This window comes from Saccostrea echinata, unplaced genomic scaffold, assembly GCF_033153115.1.
Source record: "Saccostrea echinata isolate AGI-Se365-2 ecotype Australia unplaced genomic scaffold, CSIRO_AGI_Sech_v1 ptg000054l, whole genome shotgun sequence".
Lineage (NCBI taxonomy): Eukaryota > Metazoa > Mollusca > Bivalvia > Ostreida > Ostreidae > Saccostrea > Saccostrea echinata.
This window is the reverse complement of record NW_026889803.1, coordinates 24,106,830-24,123,831: the sequence shown is the minus strand read 5'-3', so window position 1 is coordinate 24,123,831 and position 17,002 is coordinate 24,106,830. Positions and strand designations below refer to the sequence as shown.

The window sequence follows — 17,002 nt, the reverse complement described above, 5'->3', positions numbered from 1 at the left end:
AGTTACTGAAGCAAAAATGTTCATCTTAATAATTTGTAACTATATATTATAATATAAAGATCATATGTTGCATAATAAGGGGCCAAAAGGGGCCAGAATGCTAAATATTTGACGCTTTATATCTCGAAAAGGGGGAATATTTTGATAAGCAATACTGAACAAAAGATGGTCAGAATAATGTTCTAAACATTATGCACCCTTTCAATTTTTGCAAAACGGCCCCATTAGGGATTTGAGGGGTTGGCCCCTAAATATTTCTATTCCACATATCTCGAAAACGAGAAGAAACTTCTGAATAGTTGTGGAACAAAAAATGTTTAAAATCACAAGTTTTTTCATTTGATATCAAGAAAAAGGGGCTGACCCTTCAAAGTAGGGGCTCAGAGGGGTCAAAAGACTAATATGTAACTCTTCAATGATCAAGAATTTGTTATCAATTACTGAAGCAAAAATGCTTAACTTAATTAAATGCAACAATATGTAGTAAAATTTTGATTCTCTGCGTAATAAGCAGCCATAAGGGGCCAGAATGTTAACTCTTTTGCACTTCTTATCTCGAAAAGGGGAAACATTTTGAAAAGCAATATTGAACAAAGGATGTTAAAGATTATGTTATTTAAATCAAAAAAATTAAATCTAAGGGGGGAAACAAAAACTTAATCAAAATCACATCTCATCTCATCGAAAAATCGGACGGAAGACCTACTCGTTGCTCGCAACGAGATCTCATCTAGTTATATTTATATTCACTGAAAAAAGGAATTACCCTGAATGAATATTGTAAACTTGGTCAATTATTTTTATTCCTCATTTAGACACTGAATAACATTCAAGATCAAATGTCAAGGTCAAAAACAAGATTTACTTAAATTTGGGTTATAAATACTGTAACAACTGTGGATTCTTAAACATGTTTTATAAGATCTAAGGAATATGTGTGAGCTGACTACAATAATTATTGCTGTCAACCTGTCTGACTATGAAGATTTAGGAAAATGTTTTCTGTTAAACATAAATTGATTAAATTCTCACACATAAATATTTTTTTATTTAAGATACACTTGTACGGCACTGAACTGACCATAAATTGAGAATAAAACTAAAGCGAAATAAGATATTTTAACATTTTGAAAATCTTGATTCTTACTTAGCAAACATGATGAAAATGTTGCATGTTTGTAAAATATTCACATACAAAAAAATGATGAACTGGAAATTTCAAACAAGAATAACTTTAATAATAAATATAAAACAAATTTTTATCATACTTTTAAAATTGAATATAATAAGACAATTTTAACATTTAATAAATGAAAGTCAACATATTCTAGATCTAAATTTTGACTTGTCTGTTCTCGGTTTATGGTCTTGTCATATCTTGAAGTTCTTGTTTAGATTTATGCCAAAAGTAAAATCTAATATACAGCTGATATAGGTGCAGTTAGATCTATATGTTATTTTTGTGATACCCAGTGAAGGGGAAAAGAAAGTTTTGCATAAATTTTACATGAACAGATGATACATACACTTGTAAAACATCAATCATATCCTATTTTTGTCATTATTTAGTATGTGTAGACATGATAGAGAAATTGTTTCTTCAATGGGTACGGTTATAATTCAGTGTACCTACCCCGCATGAAGGATTTGGTATTCGTTGTCTTATAAAGAGTTTCAATTTTGTTCCTTTTGTCTACTTTACAATAACATTAGAAAAGTATATGCAATCTTTATTGTTTCCCCATTTTTTCTCTCTCTATAATTTTAACTCCATTTATTTTTTGTAGAGAACAAATTCGAAAAGAAATTACAAATACCTTGACATCTCCCGATCATTGTTAATATGTAAAATTAAACACAAATAAAATTTAACTATATTTTTTTCTTCAATTCTTCCGAAGTTCCAATTTCTTCACACGTTTGCTAGATCAATACTTGCCTACATTTTATTACAATCCTTTTGTTTACATTTTAACTGGTTACTCGCAAATTAATTCGTGCGGGGTGTTGAAAATTATTTTTTTCTCCATTAAAATTTATTACATTTAAATTAATTACAAAACTATAACTGATTTTTATTTGATGGTCATTTTATAAATTTTTTTTCGTTTTGTCAAATTAACTCCTAAATATTAAAAAGAAACTGAGAGCAGCAGGATACAATGTAGGATAGGATAGGATTAGAATGAAATGACAGGATAGGATTGTGGATGCAGGATTCACAATAGGATAGCTAGGATAGGATTGTCAACATATAGGATAGCAACACTGTATTGAATTGAATTATGCATGTCACAGAGGATGTCTGATTGTATTTCCTGTCGAGTATCATCTCTTTTGTCAACTTCTGGTTAAACCGAAAGTGACTATAAATGACGTATTTCTGCAGATATCAACATAAAATTCAATGATTGAATTCAACCAAGACTTTTGACCCAATTTTCTGTCGATTGAGGTCACTTCCGGTCTAACCGGAAGTAGTCTTGATTTGCTTTATTTAACTGATCAATATCAATGCAAGTGTCTGCCGTTTCATGCTGCATTGCTTTGAAGATGACATGCGCATATTTTCATACCTGACGCGGATAAACTCTATATGCAAATCATACACATAATATTATATCCTTATTTTTATAACTTTTAGTTTTAGGGAATTATGCCCGTTAGAGTGTACTACAGGCTTCTGAATGCCTTTCCGAGAATTTGTGTGCATTTCCTGTTGAATTCACTACACAGACTTAGGCATAAAATTTTCGATTTTGTTAATTAAATAATGAATATGTACATGCAAAGTACTGTGTTTGTCTCTAAAATTAAATTATTAGCATTGGCTATATAAAATATTTTGTTCATCGAAAAATTGATTTAAACAAATCGCACAAACTTATTTAAGCCTTCGGAGATTCACGGTTTTCATTTGAAGCAAAATTTTTCAAGGTCTGTAACGCAAGTTATGATAAGGCCATTCCAAGTTTTTTTTCTATGTGCAGTGTACGCGGACGAATTGGTTTTGAGGTTATGAAATTAAAAACAAACACAAATTAAAATTGATAAATACAAAGCTTTGAAACGCAAACACAAAGTTAACTCAAATTAACCCAAGTAGTGCTGAACCGAAATATTCCGGTAAACAAAGCCATGTGCTGTGAGCTGACCCCGGAATATTCCGGGTGACAGCAACAATATTTTTTAACCGCTATTTTAGGTGGCCAATGGAAATTTTGTCTAATAAAAGCACTTTCCTTATTTGGAAATAGGTTTGAATGAATAAAAAATTCCATTTACTTAGATGAAATGTGATTGGTTGTGTAAATTTAGACAGGTGAAAAGGTCATGTTTATTCCGCGTGATTCAAAATGGCGGCGTATTCATAAAAACATTTTTCAATGTGCTAGTAAACTTGTTTAGAGACTAAAATCACGTTAAAAAAAACTTGATATTTACTACAAGATGTTTTTGACATTTTCTAAGAAGAAGACTATGCTAAACATGTTTTAAATGTGAAATTTGCTAGACAGCGATCAGCCCATGCCAAGGTTGGATTCATAAGTGTAGACTACGATATGTCCTAGTTAAAAACCATCCTAAGTATTTTATTTCATATAAACTCAACAGAAATAAAGACAATCATATCATGACTAATGAAAACAATAGTTTAAAGATGCCAGATTAAGAGAGAAATACGGCAAATGTCGAGATTCCACATCAAGGCAAAATCAACAATGGCAGACACCAACTTTTGACGAAGGTATTTCTTACTATGTGACTACACAAACGTTATAAAGTTGTTCCAAAATTATGTCCCTGTATCAAAAATTATCTGTATTACTGTTAGTAAGCATCTTAGTGAAAAAATATGAATAAAACTCAAGTACCATGAAGAAAACGTTGTGTTATTTATAATATATTTGCTTTACCTGTAAATTACCTATTTGTTTATGCAAAAAATGAAAACTGGCTATCAAAATATTGAACTCCTATCTCTGCTGAACATTTTGATGCATAATATGTCTATGTTTTGTCAATAAAATCTTAATTAAATTGCTATAAAAAAAAAATGCACCCCAACGCAGGCAAAAATATTCAGCTCAGAGCACTAACACTGTGTATTTTACATAGCAATACCAGGGTTAAAATCAACAAATACAAATCTCTGAAATACTTTTTACTCTTTTGGGATTGACATCTCTCTTTTTTAAGTGGTGTATTAATTTTTTTATTTCAATAACTAGTAGTTTAACTATGTTTTATGGTGAGGAGAGGTCTCAAATGATAACAAGAAATTCTAGAACTGTTCTGAAAATGCTGCATTTTTCCCCTTTTGGTTTGTGTGTTTTCTCAGAGAGGAAGATAGGTTTCTGAATTTAGGATGGACGCTAAACAAAGAAAAATCTTGGAATGGCCTCATCAATCAGGACTCTTATAACCGGTATCCTCTTGTGGTTTTAACATAGAAAGTGATTATGTGCAAGTATATTGGGGATTGTTCCTGGTTAGGGTGACTTACATGAGCCATGCAGTAAAGCGGATCCACTGGAATGAATAAATAACGATCTATAAAAGAAATCCTAACATCAGAGAAAATTTTTTTTAACACAGTTTAAGACACCTCGTAACCCCCTAATAGTGAGTAATTTATACGTTTATCCAAAAAAATTAGAAAATACGAAATTAATAGCGCTGCCATTTGTTGGAATGGAAAAGGAGAGTGGTGTTGATGGCTTTTTCATTGCAAAAAATCCAATTTTGACAACTTTATATGGGACATTCCAATTTTCTTTTTAATACTGATTCATGTATCTTTAAAAATTTTAATGTAACTTCATAGACAATCCGGAAAATGATTGAAGAAATCATTAGGACATTTTTACATAAAAAAAATGATAAATTTGATACGAGCACAATTTTAAAAGAAGTACTACCTTGCTCGTCTGTATGGATGAATCCAGCTTCATTACTTGTCTGATAAAATCGTTTGTAATAAAATTATATTTTCCTTTAAATTATTATACTCCTTCCAGCTAACAAAGATACATTACAATGAATTGAAATAAAAGTTCAAAATTGTTTTCTGGAACATAAGGCAGGTTAAAGTAAATAGTTTCCAGTTCAGAGAATTACAGATTTCCATTAAATTCAGTAACTCCGTGATACGTTATCACGTCAAAATTTGTAATTTCTAAAGAAAACTCCCCATCTTTCGAGACCTCTGACAGAAAAACAGCTTGTGATAGTTAAAAAAAATAAAATGATTTTGAAAGGACACATTGTAGGCATGTTTGTAAAAGACTGAAATCAAATTTGGAGACAGGGCCGCTCTGTTATACTTAAAGTAACCAGTTCTTTGACCTTAAGGGCCCTTTTCGCATGACGGCAGTCATATATTTCAATGTAAAACTTGGATTCCTAATTGTGGCCCCACCCTAACCCCAGGGAGTCGTGATCTGAACAATTTAAAATCTACATTACCCCAGGATGCTTCCACATAAGTTTCAGCTTTTTTGGCCTAGTGGTTTTTGAGAAGAACATCAGTGGAAAATGTTACTGATGAGGCAGAGTAAAACTCAATATTACCAACTTAATTTCCTTGCATTTCCAATTTGCTTTCCCTGATTTTTTTCCTACTTTTTTTGGTTTCTGGACATATCAAACCTTCAACTCACTCTGCATTTTCTTTTTTAAATACTGTCTGATTTTTTTATCACTGCCATCCGATAATATATTATTAGACTGGTAATTATTATTATCGGATGCGTGCAGGTAAATTTTTAGACTGCAAGAACAAAGGTGTGACATCATAGCATATTTTTAATATTGACTATTCATAGCTGATTTCAAAAATTGTTCTTTATCATTATTTATTCCATTTAATTAGCTTGGAAAATCTTGCAAAAGTTCACCTATCTTCTTTGGTGAACTTTACGTGGGCATACTGGGGGCATATACTGTGGCATGCCATAGGCTATTAAAGATACCAGTTGCCATATTGGGGGCTACTGTAGGTAACTGTACCATGCTGGGGATATATACAGTGGCATACTGAGAATTACTGTATGTATAGAGGCATACCATATCATACTGTAGATATACAGTAGAAATGCATTGTTGTAGGTTACAGAGAAAGACAAGGTACTTTTATACAGACAGGGGTTTTGAAAGACAGTAGTTTTTCATACATAATCCCTATTGTGGCCCTACCCTGAATCTTGTGGACCATAAACTGAAAAATTTACAATGTATATTACCTCTGAAAGCTGTCAAATAAGTTTCAGCTTTTCTGACCAAACAGTTCTTTATAAAAAAAAAATTAACAATTTTTCCTGCATATTTCAATGTAAAACTTTGATCCCCTTTTGTGACCCAACCATATATCCAAGGGTTATGAATTGAACAATTCAGAATCTACACTTATTTGGAAAGCTTCCATGTAAGCTTCAGATTTTCTGGCCTAATGGTTCCTGACAAGAAAAGTTTTAAAGATTTTTCAAATATATTTTAAAGTAAAACTTTGATCCCCTGCAAACTGTGGCCCAAGAAAAAAACTCATATTAGACAGGTCTATCTAACACCAGTGATAATAAAAGAAACAATTATTCTTAACAAATAACAAGAGGCCCATGAGCCTCAATGCTCATCTGAGTAACTTTAGCCCTGCTGTTCTTCACCACATTTTCCCCCCTTGTCATACTTATTGTGCACCAACTCCACCCCTTAGGGTCTACACTACCCCAGGATGCTTCCACGTAAGTTTCAGTTTTTCTGTCCCAGTAGTTCTTGAGAAGATTTTAAAGATTTTTTATATAAATATTTCAATGTAAAATACTGATTCCTGTTGTGGCCCCACCCTACCCCTAAGGGTCATGATATGTATAATTTAGAATCTACACTACCCCAGGATGCTTCCACTTAAATTTCAGCTTTTCTGGTCCAATTGTTTTTGAGAAGAAGATGCTTAAAGATTTTTCATATTTATTTCAATGTAAAACACCTATATTCTCTAAGGTGGCTGGCCCAACCCAACCCCTAGGGACCATGATTTGAACAATTTAGAAACAACACTCCTAAGAAAATTTTCCACATAAGTTTCAGCTTTTCTGGCCCAGTGGTTCTTGAGAAGACTTTTTAATGATCCCACCCTATTTTTGTCTTTTCTTGATTACCTCCCCCTTGAAATGGGGCTTGACCCTTCATTTTAACAATTTGAACACCCCTTCAACCAAGTATGCTTTATTCAAATTTTGGTTAAAATTGGCCCAGTGGTTCTTGAGAAGAAGCTGAAAATTTGAAAAGTTTACAGATGGTTTGACAAACAGACGGTTGACTAGACAGATGGACAGACAGATAGAAAACGGACAACATGTGATCAGAAAACCTCACTTGAGCTTTCAGCTCAGGTGAGCTAAAAACCATGATGATGGCTGAAATATGATAGCGACACAAATAGTTTATGGTACTTGGTTTGTTTGTTTATTGTTTATGGTTCCTCTCCAGAATTTTTCCCTCATATGGAGACGCAACCACATGCCGGTGGAGAGCTGCAAATTTTGACCTATACTCAACACTCAGGGCCATTGAGCAGTGAGAGATCTTTTTCATGCCAACACCTACTGCAACATGGGACCATGGTTTATACGGTCTCATCCGAAGGACCAGTCTCAACGTCCCACAGTGGGATTCAAACCAACAACACAAGTATCAACTCCTTACTCTGCAACTCTAGAGTGAACATATGGTACTTGGAACTTACTACTTACTGGTGAACAGAGTTTTCAACTGTCTCATAATATTCAAAACAACACATTCGAGGCTGCAAAATTTTTCAATTTGGAAACAAATTAATTCATTATGATGAAATAAAATGCTGGATAGTAGACAACAATGAAAGAAAGTATGTTTTGTTGCTTTCAATGAAATCAAAACTATTTTGTCATAAGTGTTATCTTGAATTTATAGTTTATGGTGGGGCAAGTAAAAATTATAGTAGGACAAGTGAATTTTGACCGTGCATTTGCACATGGGCAAGTGCTTGAAAAACCTATTTCTCAGCCCCTGTTATAGGGATAGGAGAGCTTAATATGGAGAATATGAAATTACTTACGAAAGTGAATCCACACCTCCCAGCAACATGTGGAGGTGATTCAGAGTTGTAATAGAGCTCGTCAAATTCTTTTTAGCATGATCAAGTTGTTTAATGTCCCGTGTTATTTCTTTCACCTGAAGTTTGAAAAGTATTACTGTTATTCTTCAATTTGCATTAAATTAAAATTTAACTCACAAAAACATACCGACTTTTTGCATCAACTGCAAAGCCGATAACACTAAAGGTTCACTTTACTTGGCTCCTGTCTGTCGACCCATACCACAAAAACTTATAACTAAGTTATAACTTTTCTGTAACTTTTTTGTACCTTGAGATAAAGTTACATTTTAGTTATAACTTTTTCTGTACCTAAAATGAACTTAGCCATTTTTAGATGTAACTAAACTATAACTTTTCTAGACATTTAACTGTATATCTTTTTTGTACCTTTTGGACTTAGCCATTTTCTGGTGTATTACTAAAAGATAATTTTTCAGGACTTTGTCATTTTAAAGTATAACTTTTTTGTACCTTTTTAGACTTAGCCATTTTCAGATGTTACTAATTTAAAACCAAGACTTTCAGGACTTTGTCAATTTTCTGTGCAACTTTCTTGCACCTAATTTGGACTTAGTCATTTTGCGGAATTGCTACTTAGTTTAACTGATTTTTTTCTTCTTTTTTTTGCATATAAATTAATTTAATATGCCATATTCAAATGTTATTTTTTAATATAACTGTAATAAAGTGCCCTGCCACAGCATGTTATGCCCGTCAAATATTGTTCAATTGTCATAAACAGTTTAGAGTGCAAGAAAATCCTGTCAACCTTGATACAAGGATTTCAATGATTTTTCCATTCCTTATAATATTTGTTTATACATCTCCTGTGGTGTAGGCATTAATTATAACAAATATTACATTATAGATCCTCAACTGTTTGTGTTAGAGCTTGACAAATGCCCCCCCCCCCCCCTTTTCAGATTTGTGAGACATGATGCTCTTGATATTTTTAAAATATCAAATAAAAATATCATATTAAACAATACCAATTTAGTCTTAACAACTTAATCTATATCAAAATAATATTAAAAATAAAAGGCTGGCCATCAAATGACACATGCTATAAACTGACAAGCAGTTCTTCTGTTTAATTCCCAAAGGATACAGATAAGAGCTGCTTGATCAGAGATCCTGTAACAAAAATGATTGAGACAGCTAGCCTTCCTACACTGAACTCATTAATTAATTTTTAACTGGATGCATGTCCACTCATTACTCCCAATGGATGAATGGATCTATACATACTATCTGCTTTGTAGTGCAATAAAAATGCATATTTATGTCATTCTGAAATTAAATTTGAAAACAAAGACTTTTTTTTTTTAATTTGTTACAAAGATTTATAAAAAGAAAAAAAAAGTGTAATCTTGATGCAACATTTTTAATAAGGTTCATGCATTACTCTTAGATTTGTAGGGACTATCTACCATAATGAAAAGATTTTTTTAAATACTTGATTTTATTTTAGATTAAATGTCAGACTGGTTTTAAGCTGCAATTCATATGGACAACGGGCATGCTGATTCCAATATCACCCATATTCCACCCAGAGTATAATTAGTTTTAATTATATTATACAATATCAAATAAGTTTATTATACAATATCAAATTAATTTATTATACAATATCAAATAAGTTTTAATCACTTTTCACCAAATACATTTTAAAAGTTAGGCTAGCCAACTATTTAATCCAACACGGCTGATTCTTTCTGCCCAGTTCCCAAGAGATATAGATAACACCTGCTTGATCAGAGATGCTCTACCAGTTAGCTCCTCACACTAAACTCATTCATTTCTCTCTAATTTGACATGCAATTTTCTGTTATCAAATTCTTCTTGACCAGTGCTTGATAATTACACCCATGGGAGAGGTGGAATTTCTCTTGTAACATTACATTTGTAATAGATTGCTGTAAAGTATATAATGAAAAAAATAAGTATTTTCTTGATTTAACATTTTTTTAATAAGGATACTGCAACACTCTTGCATTTTTGGGGATTGTGCAATCTAATAGTAAAAAGACAGTTTTTTTTATTTCACTTAAATTAAAGGTCAGAGTGACCTTGAAATAGGTCTTGACACACCTTCTACCTAAGATGCATAAATTGGCCAAGTTTGATGATTCTAAGTCCAATAGTTTTCTAGTTATGAGCCAGACAGGATTTTTCCATATTTGGCCATAGCATCTTAATTAAAGGTCAGAGAGTGACCTACTTTTAGTGCATGATACACCTTCTACCCAAGAAGTATCAACTGACAAAGTTTGATAATCCTATAGGCCTAATAGTATTAAAGTTATGAGCCGGACACGAGAAAAGCTAACAGTCAGACAGACGGACGGACATGAACGCCATAACATAACATGTTCCGTCTAAAGACAGGCGTATAAAAACTTAATCATATGAATTAATGAATAAGCATAATTACACTAATATACGAGGGGTGATCAAAAAGTTCGCGAACTATCTCTATATTTACAAAACCACAATTCAGATCAGAATGAAATTTGGCACACCTATAGTCATACAAATGTTCTATATATAACAGATGTTAAATAATTTTTTGCTCCGTGTTTGTGACGTCACAATGTGAAAATGACGTCAATATGTAGGTCACTTGTGACAAAAAATGGTTGACTCAGTTGTACTCGAGCAACGAACGGCTGTAAAGTTTAACGTATATCTTGGAAATTCTTCTGCAGTAGAAGATGATAATTTGTACAAGGTTTATGAAGACAAAAGACTTATCAGACGTTCAATCATTAATTGGATTGATTGTTTTAGTGAAGGCGGGGAGATGGTTAAAAATTATGTTTGTTCTGTTCCCCAGCGAAAGCAAACCGGGGAAAAGACGTGTTCTTAGCTAAGCAATTTGTTATGAAACATCGTCAAGTTACAATTAGAAAAATGGTTGAATATCTTAGCAATACTATAATCATTAAATCCCTAGAATATCGTTTACTTTAGACTTTAAACATATAAGATATGATAAAAAGAATGCGCCCATACTTTATCCACATTTGATAAACAACGCTCCCGAGACTGAGAACTCGGGTTGTGATGGGTCAGCATACTAATTGTGGGAAGGGATACCCTTATCCAACCATCCTATTGCCGAGATTTGGCCATTTCTGACAGATGGACTGTTCTTGTTATGAAAAATAACTTGCACGGTAAGAAATATAAGACTCGGAAAAATCTCTTAGCTTCTTTGAACAGACTGCTACGGAGCATGTCACGTGACTGCCTGGATCACGTGATTCGCGCATGGGCAGAACAATGGCAGATGTGCATTAAAATCGGAGAGGACTACTTTAAAAATAATAAACACTGAAACCTCATTTTATGTCTTTTAAGGAAGTTATTCAATTAGTTCGCAAACTTTTTGATCACCCCTCGTAGTAATAGTTTTACAGAATATCTACTTAGACGAGAGCTCATTGCAAAGCAACGAGTAGATCTTCTGTTGGAGTAAGTGGACAAGGCGAAGTGACCTTGAGTCAAGGCCATGCCAAGTTCTAAGGTTATAAGCGATCTTTTATGGGGTATCACCTTGCAATGTTTCACAAGTAGAAAGACGGTAAAGATATGTACAGTTCCCCTGTCAGTGACTTTGAACTTGTCCAAATAACCTTGCGTCAACCCATGACACACTCTGTAGCTGGGCATATTTGTTTGTTTGTTGTTGTTTATCATCCCTCTCAAGAATTTTTCACTCATATGGAGATGCCACCACTTGCTGGTGAAGGGCTGCAAATTCATACCTATACTTGACACTCAGGGCCATTGAGCAGCGAGGGATCTTTTTCATGCCAACACCTACTGCGACACGGGATCTCGCTTTATACGGTCTAATCTGAATAATCGGTCTCCAGGTCCCGCAGTGGGATTCAAACCCGTGATGTTAGGGTTAGCTCCTTATTCTGCGACTCTAGAGCAGACGCTATAACCACTGCGCCACACTGGCAACTAGCTGGCTATGAGCAAACCCCATCTGTGTGTTACCGACTTGACAAGTTCACACACATCCTTTCAGGCTATTCATCCAAAACAACTTATCCTTAGTGACTTTGAACTTGAGTCAAGGCCATTACACACTCTGCATGACATCACCAATACCCTATTGTGTGTTTCCAACTTGCCATGTTCACATGGGTTTTTTTTTCAGACCATACATCTAATCAAAATATCTTATTCTCTACAGGCATGTAGCTGCCTATACGCAAATACACAAGTGCATACACATCATTTTCAGAAAAAAAGAAAAGAAAAAGAAAAGAAAAAAAGAGAGAATTATTCCGAGAGAAAAAATCTTGGTATCATCCAACAAATATTTGTGTTTCAAATTATTCTGTGTCATACTGTGTCAATTTAAAGGATGATGTGCCATACGGCCCCCGGTAAATTGAAAAAAAATTAAATATCTAAATTTTACTCTAATTTTTGCATGCACTTAATCACTGATATGTGTACCCTCATGGCATACTACTTTTAGCCCCCGTTCACACATAGACGCCGCTTCTACTACGATCAAAGCGTGGCCAAAAACGTGGTCGATCGTGACAAATCACAGGAGAAACGTAGTGGAGTCTTCATAAGCGCAGTATGATCGCGGTAGGGTCTTCATGATCGGAGAGCTCTCACCACGCTTATTTTGAACATGCTCAAAACAAGTGTAGCGGGATCGTGGCCAACAAGAATCGGGGTAAAGTCGTAAAAAGAGCGTAGTAGAAGCGCCGTAATCGTACAAGCAACGCGGAAGCATCGTGGAGAGATCTTCGTAATCGTAGTAAAAGCACAGTAAAAGCGTAGTACAGTCGGGAACTTATCAAGTACGCTCCTACAATGCTCCCACTACATTCTTACTACGTTCCCACTACGATCTCTCTACGTTCCTGACAATTCTACGAAGACCTACAATGACCTTACTCCGATCATACCATGACCTATCAGGCGTGAGTTTGTTTTTATAGCGCTGATATTTGAAAAAAGCATCATCTGACAACTACAGGAAAAGGGTGACACTATACTTGACGATCATTTGCAGTTGAGACTTCGAACTTTTCACATCTTCTTACAGTTACAATTGAAAATGCCCCGTAAACCCCATGGTAAAGGCCGTGAAAAATCTTGGATTGCAAGCTCTGTGACTCAAGACCTTGAAAATCCTGCAGCAGAAAATCCTGAGGCCGGGAAAGAGCATGACGAACCTTCGACCGTTGAAGCTGATGCCCTTCCTTCCATGGAAACCTCTCAGCCTGATGATCCTTCTATTGAGTCTCAATTCAATGTAGAAGAAAGTAGAAATGTTCTCCAGCAGAAACGCAAGAAAAAATGCAGACACAACTTACATAGGACCAGGAGCAGGCTATGGTTGAATGGCTCAGCGCACATCCAATCCTTTTCAACAAAAAACTAAAAGGGTATAAAAAAAACCCAGAAGAAAGAATATCTCTGGAGGGAACAGGCTAATCTGCTTGGTAAAGACGCTGACATCCTCAAAACCTGGTACAGTAGCATTCGGACAAGGTATGGGCGGCTGAAAAAAACGTGATCTGGTGCTCCAGATGAGGAACTTACAGAAAGGGACAGTTGGATCCTGCGTGAGTTTGGTTTCCTGCAGCCCCATATCACTGAAGTCAAAAAACGCACCGCTGTTAGTGTAAGTAGATAACCACACATTCATTATAGGGTCGAAATTATGTCATATGCTTGAGTGTTGATGCCTTTGGAACAAACGAATTTCCAAGTGAAAACTGACTGGATCCCGATCAGCCGTCAATTGATAATGATTCACGTTACATATTAAGCTGGCGTAATGGTTTAATTGGTTAAAAAGCCAAACTGTACAATAGAACAACATGTTGTTTTCTATGTTAATATTCATTGCACATGAAGATGTTGATAATGTATAAATTCTTACTTATTTTCGTAACAGATGACGGTGAAGTTGGTCCCAACAAACCCTGAAGAGACTTTGACATCAGACTCTGCTGATGCCCAAGCTGATACCGCTGGTACAGGCGCTCTCTACATTAACGCCCTCGACGATTCCACTACAACAGTATCCACTTCCACAAATGTATCTTCGACATCAATGTATTCAAGAGCCTCCAGAACTCAAAACCGGTCCTCTGATGATGCAATCTTGGCAGACCTGGCAAGTAGTCGGGAACAGCTTATTAACTTGCAGCGAGAGTTGCTGGGTCGTATCCAGAATACACCTTAACTGAATGAGCGTGATGCCTTCATGGACTGGGTTAAGCAAGCCGTGGCAGGCCTTAATAAGACTCTTTGGCGCCGCTTCCAGGCTGACGTACAACAACTGGTCAGCCGCTACACTGACATGCAGGAGCAGCAGCAACAACAGCTCCAGTCTAGACCTGACCTTTCCTCAAACAAGGATAGTGATCCCTGTTCCATACAATGGCAGTCTAATCCCTCACAATGGCCATCCCAAGTCGTCAACACAACGTCTGTGTGGGGATCTCAGGAACGTGCCTTTGGTGCAGCAGCAGTGGTTTCAGCAGCAAGACAAGCAAGCGTGTACCCCTCTCGTTAGTAGACCATCACAAGAGGGATCAAGTGTGGTGTTTGCAGGCCTAAGCTCACTGTTAGATATGGATGGCAGACAAAATGGATTCCAGAAGCAGTGAACGCTAATCAATACAATACATAGAAAATACATAGACACACGCAGTTCTAGCAATATCATTTTATTTTTTCAGCAGTCAAACTTCTCAAAGCTATTTTGAAGCCATGTAAGACATACACTTAATTGAGAATAGTAGTTCATTTTGTTTTTAAACTCAGATCAGTAAGATTTTTGTTGCATGCTGATTATATGTGCATACTCTTAAGTTCAAAATTTGTATTTATAAAGGCAATACTAGTACTTGTATTACTGTTTGGTTTTCAATTAAAATTTAATTGTTATGTCTGTCTGTGTGTCTTGTCTTGTCTTGTTTTTTTATTTGTGTATGTTTTAAGAATGAGATTATACTGCACATATAATGCTTAAAATGTCCAACTCTGTACATAATAACACATACTAGTGGGGAATCATTTTTTCCTGCCATAGTACTGATCCTACCGGGCTGTTAAAATAGAGTTTAAGTAGTTCCCTTTGTCTCTTCCCAGCAATCCTGTCTTTATTTTGTCCTCCTGGCATCTGTACCTCATGCAAGTTAGCTTCTTGTCTCCAGGCACCGGGCTCCGGATTGTGATCATCATCATCCTGGTCAAGTTGGGCATTTTGTAAAGCCGGGTAGCGCAATCTCATGAGGTTATGAAGGCAAACACAACACTCTATGATGTCTTGTATCACTGCTGAGAATTGCTGCATGATTGTGAGTAATACCTGCCATCTTTGTGCCAAAATACCAAAAGCATTTTCAATCACACGGCGACCCCTTGATATTCTGTAGTTTGTGATTAAGTGCTCTTTGGTTAGACCTCTTTGCGCTTAAGGTTTCATCAAATATGTCCTCAACCCAAATGCATCATCTCCCAAAATAAAGGAGGGCATCGGCTCGTTGTCATGAGGAAGTGGATCTGGCACTGGAAATGCAATTGCTCTGTCTTCGAGGCACTGTTTCAGCTCAGATTCGTTAAAAATTTGAGCATCAGACATCGAAACCAAGACCTCCGCAGTCAATCCATAGAATTTTGTAATCAGCATCATCTGCCAGTGCTAGTAGCACTACGGAAAAGAAGTGCTTGTAATTGTGGTTAAGCGAGCAACTATTCGGGGGACATCTGATGGCCACGTGTTTGCCATCTAGGGCACCGCATGCATGTGGGACATTCCATCTGTTCTTGAACTCGTCTGCTATGAGAGACCATTCATCTGGAGTTGTTGGACATTTTATCACTTCATCAAGAAAATTTTGGTCAGTTCCAACATCCAAAGTAAGTCTGGAAGTTTTCATCCTTAGATGCACAATCTATGCAAGTTTAATCATAATAGGCCATAATGTTATATAACTAATCCAAAAAAATTATCCTGGTCACTCATCTGGAAAATGTAGGTCAGATTCAAAATCCAAAGCAAGTCTGGAAGTGACCATCCCTAGCTACATCATCCTTGCTAATATGGTTAAAATATGGCTAAAATTCACTCATGTGGAAAATCTAGGTCGAATCCAGCATCCGAAGTAAGTTGGTTAACTTACATCCCAAAATGCATCATCCATGCAAGTTTGGTCAAGGTAGGGCTTATAGTTACTTGGCAATGGACCTGCTCCAAATACTTAAACCTTGTCACTCATCTGGAAAATGTATCCAGCAATTCCAGCATCCGAAGCAAGTATGGTAGTGTCCATTCCTAGATGCATCATCCATGCAAGTTTGGTCAAGGTAGGGCTAATAATTACTTGGAAATGGACCTGCTCCAAAAACTTTAACCTGGTCACTCATCTGGAAAATCTAGGTGAGATCCAGCACCTGAAGCAAGTGTGGTAGTAGTGTCCATCCCTAGATGCATCATCCATGCAAATTTGGTCCAGGTAAGGCCAATAGTTAATTGGGTATGGACCTGCTCCAAAAACTTTAACCTAGTCACTCATCTGGAAAATCTAGGTCATATCCAGCAGATCCAGCATCCAAAGCAAGTGTGGTAGTGTCCATCCCTAGATGCATCATCCATGCAAATTTGGTCCAGGTAAGGCCAATAGTTAACTGGGTATGGACCTTCTCCAAAAACTTTAACCTAGTCACTCATCTGGAAAATCTAGGTCATATCCAGCATCCGAAGCAAGTGTGGTAGTGTCCATCCCTAGCTGCATCATCCATGCAAGTTTGGTCCAGGTAGGGTTTACAGTTTCTTGGATGGACCTGCTCCAGAAACCTTAACCT

At 35.8% G+C, this 17,002-nt stretch overlaps 1 protein-coding gene across 1 annotated transcript in view; it reads right to left on the bottom strand.

Moving 5' to 3' along the window:
- LOC133206147 (vacuolar protein sorting-associated protein 53 homolog) overlaps positions 1 to 17,002 on the bottom strand; it is a 540,720-nt gene that overhangs the window by 364,137 nt on the left and 159,581 nt on the right. Inside the window, exon 4 of the mRNA XM_061342079.1 lies at positions 8,099 to 8,214. Within this exon, the coding sequence (XP_061198063.1) occupies positions 8,099 to 8,214 (116 nt within the window). The remainder of the gene's footprint in view (positions 1 to 8,098; positions 8,215 to 17,002) is intronic.